We start from the raw sequence: 19,604 nt of genomic DNA, 5'->3' as shown, positions 1-19,604 counted from the left end.
TCCGTTGGTGACGCCCCTTTGGAAATGAGTTATTAATGAAGCTTTGCCAGACCATAACTCAGTTACTACTGAGAATGGTCTGGTTTTAACCAGGCTACTAAAATTGGGTAAATTCAAGCCAAAATTTTCATTAAAAGACAATAACATGAAAATGAACACTGTATGAAACTCATCTTACACCTTTTCCAGCCCCTCAAAAGCCATAGACAACCTCACGATGCTAACTGGGATGGCAGCCAATATACGGTCTGCTTCAACTGCCCAAAACCTATAACAATGGACAGCAACCCCTCCTCATGGCAGCCTGCTCAACCCACTCGCCAGCGTTTGGCTTGCCCACAGGCATTCTGGGAATGCCAAAATGGTGCAGAAGTCAGGGAAGACTTTGTGGTGGCGGCACATACCGCGACAGTGGCATGGTGGGGTTCACGAGGGCCACGAGGCTCGCGCACCACTCCAGGATTCATGTGCGTCCAGTCGCTTCAGACAACACACACTAATCCTCAACGTGATGACAATCGAAGCTATGATGAATCTTGTCGCGACTGCCAAGGTTGAGAGAAAGAGAGCGACCGCAAGAGGAAAAGGACAAGGGGTTTCTGAAAGCGGTGTTTTTTCAGCCTGAGAGTAATGCAACAACTCATTTTAACTGCCGTCCTAAACTTTCTCGCACAGATGCAATGCTGTAACGCCAGACAGACTTGAAAAAACCATCATGCTATGTAATGAACACATTGGCCTCAAAGTAAGTATAGAGGATTGCCAAAATCGAATGCAGAAGTAGTTTGGAGGTAAATAACTATTGAATAGCCTATGAAACTGGATCAATTTCAAAGCAACCCTGAGAGTTTACCCTACAAATTGAGGAGAATTTAGATTCTGTCCATTCTCGTCTCTAAATCAGCGAGCTCTTCGTGAGGCGAACTTGATTTACATTGAGAACACTGAACAGGTTCACTAAGTTGCAAAATTGCAGGTATGTTTTTGTTCTGGCCTTTAGATCAATTATAAATGGAACAGATGGAAAATACATCATTCAAGTAGTAAGAAAGGAGGAGAGAAGAACGAGAATAATGCTGTTTAATCAGTTTTACAAGACTAGAATGGTACAATTTGAATAAATAAGTGGTGGCAGATGGGTGTTTGCAAAACCAGTTTGAAACAATAATATTTGGTGAAGCTAGTTACCAACTGCTATGATTTAATACTATCATTTACTCATCATTTATATATACTATATGATGCAATACAATATAATCGGGAAGCTCACTGTCTTTGAAATTCTCTAATCTATTATATCAAAACATCATTCATCACTGTTTGACCATCTTTAAAGACACAAAATATGAACAATCAAACTGCCACCACTGTCTAAAAATGGAAGAGGACAGAAGATGTCTTCGCCAAGCTTTCCAGGGTCTTGTCCTCTCTCTCTCTCTTTTTTTTTTTTTTTTTTTCTCAGGCATTCCATCCTGATTTTCCACAGAGACGTTTTGCGGGCTGTTTTAGCATTGATCAAAGGTCCACAGCTTTGATCTTTCGTCCCAGTGCTGCCAAAAGATCACTCCGGTCTCTCTGGCGAGCGAACTGACAGGACAGTAGACCAACAATGATAATTACAGGCTCCTCTTTATGTTTCTTTCTGTGTCTTTCAAGCAAAAAAAAAACTGGCATAAACAGACACTCTGCACTACAGCCTGAATTCCTGGGCTGTAGCACAGGGAGAGAGAAAGGAAGAAAGGTAAAGTGCTTTTACTATTTAGATGATGAAGAGAGTAGATTAAAGGAGGATATAACATTTCTGCATGATAGAAAGTTGGTGTCTCTATAAAGCTTTGCTTTCATGTACATTTATACTAAATAGCATCTCAAAGCGAATACTCTCTTTTTCGTTTTTAAGCATGTTGTGAATTTTTTTTTATGATGAAATATCTACAGGGCTTAAAATAAAGGGCAGCTCTAGGAACCCATAGATTCCTGCAAGACTTTTGGGAACATCAACGTCTCTTCCAGGAACCCATCATAAAGGAAATATATTTTGAAGATAGTTGAGCACAAAATATGAAATTTGAGATCTGTGGGACGTTCAAAATAATCCTTAGATGTTCTAAGGTTCCTCTAGTGTGGCGGTCAATTATACTTTCATTTGGACATTATAGGTCCAACAAAGAATACTATATTAAGAACCTTTGTTTTTGGGTGTTTCCCAGAGAGCAACATAGTGTCGGCCCAGATCCGGCCCACATCTGGTACGCATGGAATCAACATGTACCAGATGTGGCCCGGATCTGGGCCGACACTAGTTGGCTGTCTGGAGTTGAGCTACATGTTTTTGGGGGAGATTAAAAATGTTCTTGATGTTGCATTATAGGTTCTTCAGATCAGCGTGTTGGTTTCTGAACTCTGAGCACAAGAACATAGAAGTTTTTACAAGAACTATAGCAAAAAATGTTCCTTGTGCAGTTATTATCAGGCTGAAAAACCCTCCAAGATCCTTTAGCCTTCTAAATTGTGTGATTTTCCTTATGAATAGAGCTTTTTACTGTTGTCCAAGATCCGTGAGGTTTTGTTGGATCATTATGTCAGTAGTAGTAGCATTAAGGATTTTTTTTGCCATTAAACCTGCAAATAAGACGAGAATCAATGAGGCTAATAAACCACAGCACTCTTGTAACGTTATATACGCAAATACCTCAGCATACCCCATTAGTTTCATATCCTTGTTCAAACACATACAGTATAACTATACAAAATGTCAACCAACATTTCACACAGTGAATAAAATCCTTTTACTTTTTTGACTAACAGGCGAGATGGGCATAGAAGTCTCCGGAGCTTTTTAGCGACTGCCAGCAACAGGTGAAAGCAGACCCCTGTTTTGACTCAAACAGATGAAGCTTCCATTAGCGCGGCTAGAATTCCGCCTTTTTGGAAGGCATCTTGGACTTTCTGCCACGGCTAACCACTCAGCAGCTGATGCTGATCATTAGTAGGCAGAACATGCAGTTGTGGTCGATGGAACGTGGAGGGAGCCCGATACATGGAGCAGACTGCAGTTGCGAAGGACAAAACATAGACAATAACATCACAACCGAACAGTGGAGTTCAAAAGGTCGAAATATATTAAATGTTCTAATTTGCGACAAGTTGTGGGAAAAAAAATGTTAATGTGACAGTAAGAACACATGGATATAAAAACATCTTTTCAGAGCGTTACAGTACAGAAAGTCTGTTAAGCTAAAAGTTGTTCTGAGAACTAAATCTGTTTGCATTTGCCTGACTTTTTGTCTGTGATGTGGACACCAATTAGTTGTATGTTCCCTTCACAGTGCAGTGAAATATGTTTCTTTTTGTTAAATCATTCCGATCACAAGAAATACATTTGAGATATTTTTTTGTTTGTACTGAAAAGGGCTTTCACACTGAAACTGTAGTTTCCAAATACATGGCTGCATCTGACACCGCATACTTCCCTACTATATAGTAGGCGAAACACAGTATGTGACAAGAATAGTATGTCCGAATTCACAATAGGCCTACTCATAAAACAGCAGGCAAAAAGTATTCAGTTGACCTACTTCTTCAGGTGAGATTCTTAAGTGTGCATAGGATGGACACTTTACCCATGAGGCCACGGGAGAGGATTTGTGAATGGAGGTGATGCGACGCAACTGACGCTGGTATAGGTCACATGATAATGACAATATGGCGGATGTAGTATGTCCAGACTACATTCATACTATAGAGAACATACTTTTTTAGGGGTCATGAAGTAATTACATATTCAAAATAAGTAGGCCTACCTGCTCAAGAGAGTGTGCAATTTCGGACGTAGCCATGTTTCAAGATGCAACAGTGTGTTGTGGACTTTAAACTTAAAAAAATAAACAACCGTTGCTTTTCTAAAATGCAATCGCCAATTGTGAGGTGATGTCCAACCCAGTCTCAAGAAAAAAACGTGCCTGTGGCGATATTTTTGCAAAATGATATTATGTTGCTTTTTTGCGCGTATCGCGGCATAAATGAAATAGCACCAAATACGTTTAGTTTTTGCCGGAACAAACGAACATGACTGTGAAAACATTACCTGCTGCTCGCACGTATCACAGCAGTTCGGAAATGAATTGTCAAATGAGTGGCACTAAAAGTCTATTTTAAAATGAAGAAAACATACACTAAATCCTACCGACAGTGTAAGCAAAAGAAAGTTGTAATATATTTTAAAAATGTAATTTATTCCTGTGATGGCAAAGGTGAATTTACTCCAGTCTTCAATGTCACATGATCCTTCAGAAATAATATGATGATTTGCTGCTCAAGAAACATTTCTGATTACAGTATTATAGGTAGCCTATATACATATTAAATGTTGACCACCATTGTGTTGCTTAATATTTTTGTGGATTTTTAATGAATGGACAGTTCATTCATTTGAAATACAAATCTTTCTTACATTATAAATGCCTTTACTGTGACTTTTGATCAATTTAATGTGTCCTTTCTGAATAAAATTATTAACATCTTTTTCTTAAAAATTGACTGACCCCATACTTTTGAACAGTAGTAAGCTGGTTACAGTAGCCTAGGCTGTCATTAAAATAAATTAGCCTACAAATCATGCAGTAATTATGGTGAAAGCTTTTTAAGTGTTTCTTAGTCTTAAGAAAAAGACGTTTTCTGAAAAGTATTTTATTAGAGATAATTGAATACCCCATAATCATCAGTTCTATGAAAAGGAATAAAAGCTGCCATTATAGTGTTAATTTCAGCCGGAAACTGCAGTGAATTGTATGAATAGGTTTTGCAAAAATGTATGAGGCACATTTTTCCAGTAAGATTGGGTTGGTGATCTCTATCAGAAATCTGCCATACAAATAGATGCAGTAAATACCTAGTTAACTCAACAACAACATTAATACATAACCTGTACATCATATTAACAGCATTGCTTTAAACATTACTGGGTCTTAAGCTGAGCCAGAAGACAGAGTAATAAGTTAATGTACTGTGCGGCAGTACTCAGAAAAACAAAACAGACAAACAAGACCTTAATAACATTTAATAAGTCCCCATCAAATGCAGATGGCACAGCATTGCTCATGAGGAAGAGTCCAGCTATGTGGGCAGCATAGGGAGGAAATGAGTAGATGGGTGTCTCCGTCTAGCTTTGTGTCCTCTGCGGGGTTTCCCTCGGCCGTTCAGCGACACGAACATCTGCCTCCCCCTGTGCTTCCAGCGCAGGGAGGCGTAGGTGTTATAGCCGTTCTCTTCGATGCGCTCTTTGAACTTGCAGCTGGGGTTGTATCTGACCTGAAATTAGTCAAATGAAGATTGCAGGATGAGTTACTTGTAGACAGCATCTTACTGTAGTTTAAGACATGCAGTTATTATTATTATATTTATTTTTTTACACAGTTCTTGTTTTAGTTGTCCTTTGACAGAAATATTCTTTAAAATTGGGCAAAATTTCATCATGTTATTTTTTATTAATTAAAATAAAATTTTACTTTAGAGGACTAAAATGTAATTTAATTGATGAAAATCTGCTGATTGACCTACTAGTCACTGGATTTGCCTATGTTTTTAGTAGCAAGAGGTCCTTTTTATTAGGGCAGTCCCATATGGCAAAATAATAATAATAATAATGATAAAATAATAAAAATTATCTGGACATAATAGATTTCAAATATATGCTAAATATATGTTGTAAACAGCGGAATATATATATTAATATTAAAGATACATTTAATCTAAAACTTGTCAAAAGGCAAAGAAAATGTTCAATTGTGAAATGTATTTTTTATTTAAAATATATATATTTGAAAAGAAATTTATTTATATTGAAAATATATTATAAAATGAGCAAAAATATATTATTATTAATACTATTATTATTAACAACAATAATAATAATAACATATTTTTTATATAATGCCTTTCAGTACCTCAAGGTTTCAAATATATTTCAAAATCTATATTATATATATATTTTTTTTCAGGTCTGTAACCACCCCCTAGTGAAAAATAAATGTACCAAAATGTGTTTAAAATACATTTATTTTATGCTAAGTATACTACAAATACATTTACATATTTATGTACTTGATATACACTGCAATTGTACTTTTGGTATAGTAAATTGTTATAGCCTACTTAAAGTCTGCCAAATTGAAACAAACTAATTTTGTACATAACACACTTTAGTTATCCGGAAGTAGTGCTGTGGTTCAACCAAAGATATTTGATTGTGCTAAAATGGAACTATACTGCAAGTATACTTTAGATACACTTTAAATATCTTGCATTTAAAGACTGATAATATACAGTGATAATACTATCCTTAATTATAATGACATTAAAACACATGTTAGGCTTAGTATTAAGAAATGTGCATTGTGCAATAAAGTAATTATAATATTTATATCAGTAAGATTCAAGCGATTTGTCAGTAAATATGTTAATGGATTTGTACTATACTTAGTGTGAAATAAATGTATTTTGGTAGGTTATTTTTTCACTAGGACCCACACCCCAATATTTGGGTCAGCCATTTTATTGAAGAATTACATTTGGATCCCCAAATCCATAAAATGTGTGGATTTTTAGGTAAATCTAGTGAGTAATGTTCCAAGCATCCCATTGTGTACCCATTACGCATTTGTATTTATCTCAACCAGTCTGTCATTGTAAATCAACCATCACCGTCTCACATGGGCTCAGAAAGCTGCCTGACGAAGCTTTGCTACTCTGCCACAGCTGGATAAAGCTATTAACTTAAAAACGGACAAAAAGGATGATGACAATAACACTTAGAGTCCCGATCGAGGCAGCTTTACAGTCCGATAAGATCACTGTGGAATGAGTGAATGTGACTAATAATCATTCAAAAGAGTAAGAAAAGAAGGGTGCTTAGGCCTCGAGTGATTCCCAAGGTTTGTCATGTTTACTCTGGGGATCGGAGGACAGATATAGCCATCTGTAAGCCATCTTATCATGGCTGGGTGACAGATTGCCAGGGTGAGATTTCTCAGAGTGCAGTTAAAAAGCACCATGCAATGGGGCGTCTTCATTAAACAAGCCACAAACAACTGTCTGGTGGCACGCACTAACTTCACAAAAACAGTAAGATACCGCAGATTCCTGTAATGACCAAGTCTGATTTCAATTACAGTATTAAAAGTCAAATATTCACTGGATGACCAACATGTTTCAAACGTCTGTGATTCTCAAAAACGCTAATACTAAAAGATGCCGAAACACTGTCATTCGATGTACCTACCGATCCGAAGAGTGTTCCCTTTTTGGACATAGCTAAGTACAGGCCGGTGCTGACAGATTTGATGGCGACAACTCCCACACTGACAGATCGGATTTCCATCAGACCTGAGGAGGGGAAAAAAGGAACAGAAGTCTGGTTTAGAAAGGGTGAGTTTCTCCATCAAAAGCCACTCTATCATTACTGATTAGAACACCAGGCATCCATATGCTCAAGGGATGGGCTTTTTTTTTCCTCGCAGGACAAGAAAAAACAGGACACACTACAATAGGCCAGTTTGAATGATACTCTTTGTGAATCCCACGAAGAACAACCTTTCCAGACATGTTCTTTTTCTTTTTTTTAAACTAATGTGGCACTTATGGCATAATGACTGAAAGTGTAGAAAACAACAAAATGCTAGATTGATGTTATGGCCAGTTTTGGGGGTAACGTTACGTATAAAAACGTAACTTTATACATCTATAAGTTGCAAGTAAATTAACACATTTTATTTTTGACAGATACAACTGAATTCAGATGTACTTGCCAATTGTAGCTGACAAAATAGGTTTTTTTTTTTTTTTCAATGCACGTCTTTTCTGTTGGTTGCTCACAAGAATGACAAAAGAGTAAACAATTTTGGTCAAAGATAAGGGTTTCAAAAGGTAAATACATCTATGTTGCATAAAAAAACGCTTTAGCTGGGTATTGCCAATATGTTTACACATGCAAACGATAGGTCTAGTGAATAAACATTTTTCAACCCCAACTCATGAGATTTAGCTATTTTTAAGTGTGCAGTTGTGTAAGAATTTTAGTGATTAGTATGAAACTGTATGATTTGTATATACCTGTATATGGCTTGAATGACAACCTCTTTCTAATCTCTCTCTACAGACAAATATTAAGCTTAATCCATAACCCACCCCAAAACATACACCTCAGTTGGGCGAGAGCAGAACGTACGAAAACGTACAAATGAGGTCTTGAGAATTTTTTTGTCTTTTTTTCACAATCTAAAGACAAATGTTTGAGACAGAGTTTAAGGGGCCATTCACTGAATGCATTTTTGCATTCCACTGCTGGTTTCCCATTATTTTTCAGTTTCTATGTATTTTTCAACATGCGCTCAATGGACGTCTTTGCTCTCTTACAAACATTTCACCTATTTGATTATATCTAAAGCAATCCTTTTTTTTTTGTGATCTGGCAATTTAGTTTCAGACTGATTGTGATAGGATGTCCATCAAGCAAAGTTTTTCTAATGCGGTTTTTGCTCTAAAATGGAGGCTGGTCCTTTTGTCATGACAATAGAACAGATTGTTTTGGAGATGACCTGAGATTGTCCTGAAAATCTGTGAAAAAGACTTGAATGCTTTCTGAGAGTGTTCCTCTCCATTACATCACATACTTCTTAATGGCTGATGTTATCTCTCCGGAGCATCCAAGACTTTTTAAGGCTCATAAAAAGCAGCTTAAAAGGGGAAAAATACAAAACGCTGCAAACCATTTGGTGTCAGCTGGGTGCCTCTCTATAATACTGCGAGGGGAAACGGTGCAGACGAATCAGCTGTTGGCTTTGGACTGTAAACACTGTAACACATCAAGGTGCTGAATGAGATGTTGACCTAGTGCCAGTTGGGAAATGAACACAAAAAAACACAGGAAGGCAGTTCTGTTGAACACATGTGCTGCAGGTGGTAGACCGAAGAAATTGGGTTTGGGATCCTGGTTAAAGCTTTTGAGCTGTGACTGAATAAACCCTCGCCGTCAGGTTTGAGCAGGTGTAGTCATTTCTCAACAGCCATTTCTTCCAGTTTAAACTCATTGACTAATTATCGTCCGCAACTTTGTGGCACTTCCTGGGATGAATGTACTTGTTGAATTATACATGTTTTATTATGATACAAAACACTGTTCTATCCGAAAATGGTAGCTTGGAAAAAATGGAATAGAAAATGTAGTGATAGAGTAATATCCTTGACCGTATGTCATTTCCAATGGGGTTGGAAATTAAATCACAGACACTGATACGATGGAAGATACTGCACCAACTTAATGTCCCTATAACAACCATCTTTCATATGTATTTTTGTGGTAAACTCTAAAATCAAAAATCAAACAAGTCTTCCCATGCTTGCATATTATATATATGTATATTATATATATTATATACGTTTTTATATATACGTTTTATACGTATCTATATATATACACATCAGATTTTTCTAGCGTTTATCTGGCAGATGCTTTTATCCAATGTATTCTATGTATGTCAAATGCAATAAATGTAATTTAAATGTAACAACTTAGAAAATGCTAGAAAAAAAAAAAGATCATAAATAATGAAAACATTTAAGAAATTCACTGGCAAGCATGAGAAGTCTAATACAGGTGACAGGCACATAAATTGATAAATAATGTCTTTCTTCACATATGGGTAACACAGTCCATCATAAGGACATGCTGATAGATCATTCAGGTGCCACCTCATTCAATAATGTTTGTGCTTTGAAGGTCAATATGTTATTTCCTTGCCGTGTTTACAATCATGGTAGCTTTGGTGATGGACGCGTGCAAACAGCTCGTAAGACATCCAGCCAGTCTCCCAGATGATTGGAGCTCACATTGAGTTTATGAGCAACGGTGGAGTCAAATGAAAAGCACCGGTGTCTGAAGTAAGTGCGGTTTCTTCTCATTTTCATTATAGCTGCTCAAAGGTGTGAGTCAAGTCCAATTCAGGAAAACGTCCTAAATAAAGAACTGATTCAGAGTGGTTTTATTTAATGCGCAAAAAACGTCTCTTTCTAAAAAAGCATCAAATTTTCATATAAATGATGAATAGCTTTGTTGAATAGAAGTTGATACGTCTATTCTTCACCGTTATTTGAACCAGCCTCAGCTGAACCACAGTTGAGAAAATCCAATGGATATTCTGTGCAGATTTGTCTAGGTGAAATTATTAAAGTTCTTGATGCATGACCAAACACCTGTAGAGCCAAGTTGGACCTTTATTAATCTTTATTCCCTTTGAAAATGTCCTCTATTGTGTCCTAAGCTCATGGTCTGTGGAGTGTTCAAGGAATTAAATTTATCATGAAAATGCCCAGCCAGTCCAACACAACCTAAAAACCTTGAAAGAAATAAAGTACTGCAAAGGTCAATCTTTACAATGCAACTATAGTCCAAATCTCGACAGAATGACTCAAATGAGATGAATCATACACATAAATCTGTGAGACGTACATCAGTGATGTAATATGGCAATTTTAGTGTGTAGTTAAATGGAAAAAATTCTAAATATTCAAATTCTGTCATTAATTACTCGTGTAATATGTCGTTCCAAACCCGTAAGACTTTCGTTCATCTTAAACATCTAAGTTTCCTGAAGAAACTCGCTCACTTTATTATGAACAGGTTTAGGCTTTTATTCTTTATTATTCTGCGTATCTGTCAATGAAGGGACAGAAATCTCTCAGATTTCATCAAAAAGATCTTAATTTGTGTTCCGAAGATGAACGAAAGTCTTGCAGGTTTGGAACGACAAAGGTGAGTAATTGATGTGAGAATTTTCTTTTTCTTTTTCCATTGTGCTTTTTTTCCAATAGTATTTTTTTACATTTTAATGAAAGAATTGTGCAAGATGCCAGTGAGTTTTGTAGGTGAGAATAATTTCAGTTAAATAGCGTCGAGTTTGTTTTCGTCTCATGTTCGGGAAACTCGCTTGACCTTTGACATGTTTTGGCCGGAGATGGCAATAAGCTGCTTGAACTATTACAAGCAAAATCCTCATTTCTACAGACTTAGTCAAGTGTTGACTACCCATTCTTCCCATCTCACATGTAACCTCTGAAAGCCCTTTTGCACAGCCTTTTTACTCTTTCACTTTTGCCTTAATCTCCCACCCTTTACTTTTTGGAAGTGAGCCCATCTTCAGATCATTCAGCCCTTTTTGACATTGAAAGCAAATCATTTAAAAAAAAAAAAAAAAAAAAAAAAAAAAAGCAGGAAGGGGCTCTCAAAGCGATTCCTTTGTCAGAATTATCGTCGGGTGAGAGGAGCAGAAGGAGGAGTTGGTGGAGAACGCGGGATGTAGATGCTGGTAATAAGGAAAGCCAGGGCGGAGGTCAGGAGGTTCCTAAAATTATGTTTCCTTCAACTGGCCCTTTGCTCCCAAAAGGCCTTTGTTACCTACCTGAGATTTGGAAGCTGACAAGGTCTCATTAATGACCCGGCTTTTGTCACACAGAGCAAAGTTCCACCCACATCAATTAAAAGAGAAGGAAGGGGTCGACAGGGTGAAAGATGGAGCTAAGTTTCTCCTGCGAACTCCCTCCCTTACGTGCTTTTTAAAGAGGGTCTTTAATTTCCCAGGTTGCCCCCTCCAGCAGCCCTCTCTGGCCTGTCGCCCCTTCGGGTGAAAGCCTGGGAATCTCTTGTGTCCAACTGGGTGCTTGTAGTTGATTGACGTACCTTTTCAATTTTTTCACAGTTTGCTTTCTTCCTTTAGAGGGTCCTGATGTTGTTTTTTCTCCTTTTCTTTCCTAACCCTTTTCAGATCACAACCTTTTCATGCTGGGTCCTTATTGCTGTGCCTAATGGCCGTGACCAGCACCTTTGATCAGATCAGCCTCCTCCTAGGTGCTCTTGAGCCCAATGAACTCTAGGCCTGTGTGTGTGGGATGAGCGTTCAGGCCGTGAGCCCACCCTAGTCACCGCCGCTTTAAACGGCTTGAGTTTCAAGTGTGCGGGAAACCGCTCTGCCCTACTTTTGGACCCATGTTACAGTCAACCAAACACTGCTGCCCTGGGGAAAGAGGTTATCATCTGATGCTACTCCTAGTCCTAGATGGACATTCTCCATACTGAATTTGACTAAAAATGTATGAAATTCTATGGTTTTACTGTATTTTTGATCAAATGAATGCAGCTGATTGGGGAATATAACCGAGACTTCAGGTAATTTCATAATGGTTTTATTATACTGGTCTCCAGACATGTTTTGGGGCCGTCATTGGATTCAAGTCTAAAGTTTATATCGTGTTTTCAGTTGGGTTCAAGTAATTTCATAATGGTTTTAATCCTAAAATTAATGTTTATGGTATAAACTAACATTTTACAACTTGTCCTGGCATGAAGCTCCACACTGACCACAGGTGTGGTCAAACAACTTCACTTGTATGCAGAAACGGCTTCTGCGGGGTTGTTAAATTTATGAGCTAATTAACAGCTGAACGATCCTAAAAGTATTCCAGTGAGCAGCTGAGAAGCTCCAGCCTGTGTTTACGGACGGGACATGCGTCATAACTATACGAAGTCTCCAAAGGCTATGACACACGTCTCCTCTACACTCACAAACCTCTTCTACACTGCTACTCTTTCACTTATGGAAAACCCCTCCATCCATACACACCACACATATACAGTACATATAATGGCGGATTGTCAAAATGACCCTGTAACCTTAATGGAACTATCTTAGTATACAAATATAACTTGTCTATGCTCCAGTATTTAGCGCAATTTTCCACCTTGGCTTCATATTACTATATATTATTCAAATTACGTAAGTCTGTCAAGGCGTTAAAGTCTATAGTAATGATTCCCATGTCTTATTTAGATCCCATGACATCCTACACAGCCATAAACATAACTTATGGTTGTTATTGATGTAATAAATGTGTACAGCTAAGCTGTTTATAATAACGGTTTCCAAGCTCCCTCTAAGCTGAATGTGTGGAAAAAAGCTAGACATTTCTTGACATTTTCAACACTAAATAAACAGACGCCGTTTCAACTTCACGTCAATTGATTTTCTGTATGAAACTGAATGTATGAGAAGTTACTGATTAATTCACAATAAAAGCGTTTTTGGGGGCTGAAGAAATGCATAACAAATATGCACTGGTTTTTGCCATTTAGAAGCAGGACAATGGTTTGTTCAGATGTACTCGCATGCCTTTTGGTCTGTTCTTACTGCGAAAACGGTGAAAGGGATGAAAGAAACAACGAGAGTGCAAAGAAAGGACGCGGCTGAGGCGATTCTTTGCCTGGCCTGATTTCTCTCTTCGTTCCCACATTCTTGCCATCTCCAGGGGGTGGGGTGGTGTGTGTTAAACTACGCTGGCTTTGATAACATCAGTCTTTCTCATCCTATTAGTCTGCTATCCATTGCACCGGAGGCCTGCGTGTGAGGTAAACATGCCCTTTTTCACAATTAAATTGGTCGTTAAATAGAGATTTTTGAACAAGATGCGCAGTGGTTTTAGAGAACCAAGCGTAAAGAACAAGAGTAGAGAACTGCACAATACTTTTTTTCCTAGTTATAAACACTTTTCCCAAGACACTCACAGAGTTTTAATGGCCGATATTAAAATGTATACTTTTTTGCCAGAGTAAATTTTAAATAAAATATTTTATCTTGTTTGAAATTGAATAGTGAATTTTGGCATCACAGCTTAGTAAATACTTATTAAAAAAATATACATTATTCATTTTGAGATTTGCTAAAGATTTCATTTAACAGTGTTGCGAATTATGAATTATTAGTGTTTTAAAAAAATGTACTAAGTGCTTAAATATCCAATATCAGTAATACATATCACATAAATAAATAAAAATCTAAATTATCGGTATATAATCTAGTTCACACCTGCTAATGCAGCACACATGCACCTCTCTACTGGGATATAATATGGACTATAATATTGACATATTTAAGACAACATGAACAAAAGCAAATAGGAACTCGTGCTCCAGTTCCTGTAAAAGTTGATGAAATCTGCACCATGTTTTAAAAATAAAATCAAATAAAAATATTTTTGACCAGGTCACACACATTGAAGTTAAATAACTCTGCCAAGCATTTACTGTCCAGTCTCATAAATGTCCATTGGCTGTAATGTGAAACATCTGTTTCAGACTTGGTCTTTACTTCTCGCCATGTGTTTCATAGGGCTCCAGTATAATAAAGTGCATGTCATATTCACTCAAGCTTTACTGAATAAAATAAAGAATAAAAAAGAATATTCTATTCCATGCACCAAATGGTCAGGGTTGCAATGGAAAACGCCATTTATCCTTAATACTGAAACTGATCTACAGTACTTTACCACAAATACTGAAGACGATACTTATTCCAACACACACACACACACACACACACACACACACACACAGGTTTATATATATTTAAGTTATTTATCTCAATTTATTCGTATTCCAAAATTTGCATTGTTGGAGGATATTAAAAATTACAAAATGTCTAAATACATTTTAAAAAATGAAACACTAAAATCAACTATTTTAAATGGTACATCATACAGTATGGAACTTGTACAATATGAAAAAAGAATGGATATGCATTATGAGATTTGCTAAAGATTACAATGCAGTGTTATTAAATTAGTATTGTTTTTTAAGGTGAAATTTAATTAATGTTAGATGACTGGAAAGGTCATCCAAATGTTAAATTATGGGTTATAAATAGTTACAATTAAATATCCAATATCGACCGATAACCGATATGGTTTCCGATATAGTGTGCATCCCTATAGCCGTTCAGTTGCTATTGTGTCAGCAAGTGAGGATGTGCAAATTTGAACCACAAGCATCAAGGCACTTTAACTCAGTTGAGAGTCCATTATCACACTCATTTGCCAGGGTTGCACACTTGGGTGACGTTCCCTCTCACACAATTCAGAGCTGTTACAGTTTCAGGGGCCTGCCCTTGGCCTCGTTTTGCTTTTATGGCTCGCTGAATGCAAGCTCTTGGGATTAGCCAGGTCCTTCAAAGGCCATTAGAGCCAGTGACAGGTATCCCATTACCCCCCGCACACAGAGAGACGGCCCAGGTGAGAGGCACAGAGGCCAGGAAGGAGAGCAGGGGTCAGACGGGGACAAAGCGAGACTTAGCTAGGGCCCCAAGTTTCTTTCTGTCAGTTTGTCTGCCTTGTCAAACTTACAGACAGCTCTTTCTGTCACTGACCGGTTCCCCTAACGCTGTAGAAACGTCATTTTTGTAAATGTGTGAAGTTTGTGACTGAAAAGTTGAAAGACACATAAAAGAGATACAAATATTGAGCACTTTGGTGGACTTTAAGCCAGGATTTGAATTTATATTGAATTGCGTGGCTTTATTTATACATATTCGGCTTATTACAATTACACAAATGACTAAATTTGTGCAAATGTATTGGCTCATTGAATTCAAATGACTGATCTGTCTGGGACGAACTAGCTAAATAACTTTTTTTTCACATTGTTGCATGTGTGTATGGTAGAAATGTGTTTAAAACACTGATATCGAGATTTAGAAATGAGACTCGGAGATAAGAGATTCTCACAAGGCACAGGAAGTCTTTAATTAGTCAATTACTGTCCCAGATAAAGAGACCACTTCCAGAGTCAATTGATCCAGGGTCAGAGGCCAAATTACATAATCAACCCCTAAAACAAGATCCCAGAATGTCAGATTTACTCACTGTATGGCCCACAAAGCCCATTGAGACACTTCAATGTTCATCCCGCCAAATTTTCTCACAGAAAATGTGTCTTCTTTTCCTACAGTGTTTTGTTTTACTGCACTGGCAGATTTATTCACTTGTTTTTAAGTGGTTTATACTTAATACAAGTGGAATCAATTTGCCAGTGCAATAAGATTAAATGGACTCGTATTCAAGCAAATTCTCAAAAAAACGTTGCTATAACTGCACTGGTGGTCGCAAACTAGTGGCCAGACCTTCAACAAGACCGATTTCTATTGCTCCTAAAGGCTGAATAGTACATATCTGGCTTCTTTCTCATGTGAAACCGAACCCTCAGGATGGTTCCCTTGCTAGCATTTTTTCTCATTGAAAAAACTAGGAGACAATCACCCACCCACTAAGAGTTTTAGCATGCCGGAGGGCAAGCGGTGCCTCTGTCGTGAGGACTGAGAAGGCGCAAGAGGTTAACAAAGACATGGTCTGGTGTGTCTGGTCTTATGGGGTACTAAAATGCGTGAGGTGGCACGGAAAGAAAGCAGGACCCCATAAATAGGCTTTTCTTTAATCAAGGAGAGGGTGTGCAGCAGTGCCTCCAAATCACGCATCACTTCCTGTGCCAGCAAGCGGGTAGACATCAATGGCCCGTACGGATAGTTACAAGCGGATTCAAGGGCTATTTTGTGACTCAAGGCTTCTGTTGTTTTCTGCAGCCAGCGCTATCAAAAGGCCCAGGATTAAGGCTGAGGTCATTGTCGAAATGTGGTTAATTGCACCAAGTTGCATGAGAGGAGAACCGTCCACCTGCCAAAATGCAGATGCAGTTGTCCTGACTAAAATCAGGCTTGGGGACGAGAGCATACTACCTCACCCTTGCAAATACGTGTAGGGCTTATTCAAACAAAGCTATGGTTTAACTTCTCCAGAACCTATATGAATCTAGAGGGATTAATGGTTTTATTCACTTCAGAATTAAAATGTCCTGATAATTTACTCATCCCCACGTCATCCAAGATGTTCATGTCTTTCTTACGAAAAGAAATTAAGATTTTTGAGAAAAACATTCCAGGATTTTTCTCCATATAGTGGACTTCAATGGGGTACAATGGTTTAAAGGTCCAAATTGCAGTTTCAATGCAGCTTCAAAGGGCTCTACATGATCCCAGCCAAGGAATAAGTCTTATCTAGTGAAACGATCTGTCATTTTCAACAAAAAAAAAAAATATATAAAGATACTTTTTAACCACTAGCCCTGCGATACGCCACGCATTACATAATCACGTTGAAAGTTCATGCATGTTCCGGTTCAAAAAGGTAGGGTAGGGCGAAAAACTTGGATATGGCGATATGTTTTCTTGGATGACGCCCGGGTGAGTAAATTATCATCAAATTTTAATTCTGAAGTGACCTAATCCTTTAATACCTGTTGTCACACAGAACAATTACCATAATCTAGCACATAAAACAATTACATCACCCGTTCTACTCTCATTTGACAAAGTACTTAACCTAAAAATAGCAACGGAGTTACAAAGGTTGTGTTGCGGTGACAACAGAGAAGGTAGTGCTTGAAACAGGGCCGACTGAGCTTAGACAAGGAGTTCCACTTGGTCAATCCGAAGCAGGATGTTTTCCATGGCTGGAGCTCACTCTGTGTTTCAAAGCACTGAAATGAGACGGACCGAAAAGGAAGTTGACAGGCAGCACAAAGGGGCAATCAACTTCTTGTCAGATCTGTCAAATCACTCAGCTAGCGAGAGAGGCCTTGACCTTAACACTATACTCCATGGGGGATTTCTGGCCCTTGTCCACTCAACCTTGGTCTGGAACTTTCTGATCAGAGCACACCTGAAACTTCGCAACTGATATCAGCAGAACAGAGAGTTAAGACAACATCTCCCCTTGTTTCAAAGAGCTTTAACATCAGCCTTAGCATCAGTTGGTGTTGAGCTCTCTACATAAAAAAATGCCACTTTTTGATATTTTGTTATGAGTAAAAATAGAACAAGCACTAGAATTTTTCAATCAAATTCATGTAAGTACATTGCTCAAAATGAAGACCAAAAGTCTGTCTGGTTGTCAAACTTTGTGGAACATGTTTAAAGAAATAGTTCACCCAAAAATGAAATTAATCCCATAATTTGTTCACCCTCAAGCCTAGGTTATATTAAATAAAACCCTGGCTCTCCCGAGCTTTGTAATGGAATTGAATAGTGTGTTTTTGAAGTTACAAAAAGCCATCTATGTATGCATGTATGTGTGTGTGTGTGTGTGTGTGTGTGTGTGTATCTATATCTATATATATATATATATAGCTTGTTTTTTCCCCTTATGAATCAGCCTGTTGGGGTTGTATTCGCTATAACAACCACCTCGCTCTACATTTTCCCGCTTATTACATGGCTACCTACCAAATAAATCAATAATTTGACACAAAATATTGATTTAGAAAGGAGTTTATTGATTTAAAAACGATTGTATTGCTTCCGCTAAAGAAAATAGTCCGTTCCGTCTCTACGGTTAGAATCCTGCGTCCATAGCAACGCTCTGTTTTTCATGGCAACGGTGTGTTATACTTAGCAGCGGTCTGTTATCAAGAAATAACAGACCGCATTCTACATTAGAATTCAACCAAGCCATGTAATACATATATACACTGACAGTAACTAATAATAACAATAATTTACAATTCAGAAGTAAGTCAAATATTGATTCATTAACTGCTCTGATAAACTCTTTAGTGAAAGAAAAACACACGAAGAACCATTTCATAAGAGTAATTTGTTCATGAATTGGACAACACACTGTATGTCTTTATTTTACCCCCAAAAAACACAAAAAACGTCTAATTTGTAAAGTGGGGTCTGGCCATGATAAGTCATGCAGAAAGAAGAATAAATACATAAACATACAGTGAGCTCTGCTATGTGTTAACTTGCAGATGAAGGATCACATAATTGACAAACAGCATACATCCTGAAAATGTTGATTCAGCTAATTGGCCACACGGGAAACTAAACCGATATTGAAGAGCGTTTGGGAAAATATGCAATTCTTTTTTTTTTATCACAACTGGATGATTATGAGGCAAGACAAAAAGAAAAATGCGTCAGGAAACTGAAACTGAGATGTTTCAGTCTTGACAGCGTCTTAATGATGGAAGTGTCATATCGGTTACAGAGGTGTAGTGTGCTTACCACAAGGTTGGTGGAACGTACTGTGAACTTGCAATGAAGAAGCCAACTTTGAGGTACAATAAATCATTATTATCACTTTAATCACCGCTGAAAACTGATTCAAGTTTTAATAGCCAAATCAAATCCTATAGATGCTATATAAACTGAGTGAGCAAACACACAAATTCGCATGGGGCAATTGTGTGCTTATGGCTTATTATGTTGAATGGGCTCATTGACAATGCCCTTATATGTCATTTCAGGACAGCACATTTCAGCACATCATGATTACTTTACATCTTTAGGTGGCGAGATAAAACCGTTGAAACATTCAGCGCATTTAGCTGGCCTTCATAGTGGCCCGCCTTTTGTTGTTGTCCTATGTCTGATTTCATGCAAACAAGCTGATTATGATAAGGTATGGAAAGAGTTTCTAAATCTCACATACACTGTTTAACTGGTTTAGATCAAAAGCTGTCCGGAGAATTGTCCCGTCTTATCACATAAAACAAAGCTGATAAAACTTTGTAACTATAAAATCAACTACTGTTCAAAAGTTTAGGGGTGGTTTTTGAAAGAAGTCTCTTATAATCACCACGGCTGCATTTATTTGATCAAAAATACAGTATAAAATAGTACAAAATACTGTCACATGATCCTTCAGAAATCATTCTAAAATGCTGATCT

General features: G+C 37.6%; 1 protein-coding gene across 4 annotated transcripts in view; it reads right to left on the bottom strand.

Moving 5' to 3' along the window:
* Positions 1 to 2,340: 2,340 nt before the first annotated feature.
* fgf22 (fibroblast growth factor 22) overlaps positions 2,341 to 19,604 on the bottom strand; it is a 30,857-nt gene continuing 13,593 nt past the window's right edge. For all 4 annotated transcript variants that reach the window (XM_084416522.1, XM_084416523.1, XM_084416524.1 and 1 more), the window contains 2 exons: positions 7,280 to 7,383; positions 2,341 to 5,310 (listed from right to left, as the gene is read on the bottom strand). In XM_084416522.1, coding sequence (XP_084272648.1) covers positions 5,116 to 5,310; positions 7,280 to 7,383 — 299 coding nt within the window. In that variant the 3' untranslated portion in view covers positions 2,341 to 5,115. The remainder of the gene's footprint in view (positions 5,311 to 7,279; positions 7,384 to 19,604) is intronic.

The sequence above is a fragment of the Rutilus rutilus genome, assembly GCF_951802725.1.
Source record: "Rutilus rutilus genome assembly, chromosome: 8".
NCBI classification, from domain to species: Eukaryota; Metazoa; Chordata; class Actinopteri; order Cypriniformes; family Leuciscidae; genus Rutilus; species Rutilus rutilus.
The sequence above is the reverse complement of the archived record's forward strand: the minus strand, read 5'-3'. Positions and strand labels throughout refer to the sequence as shown.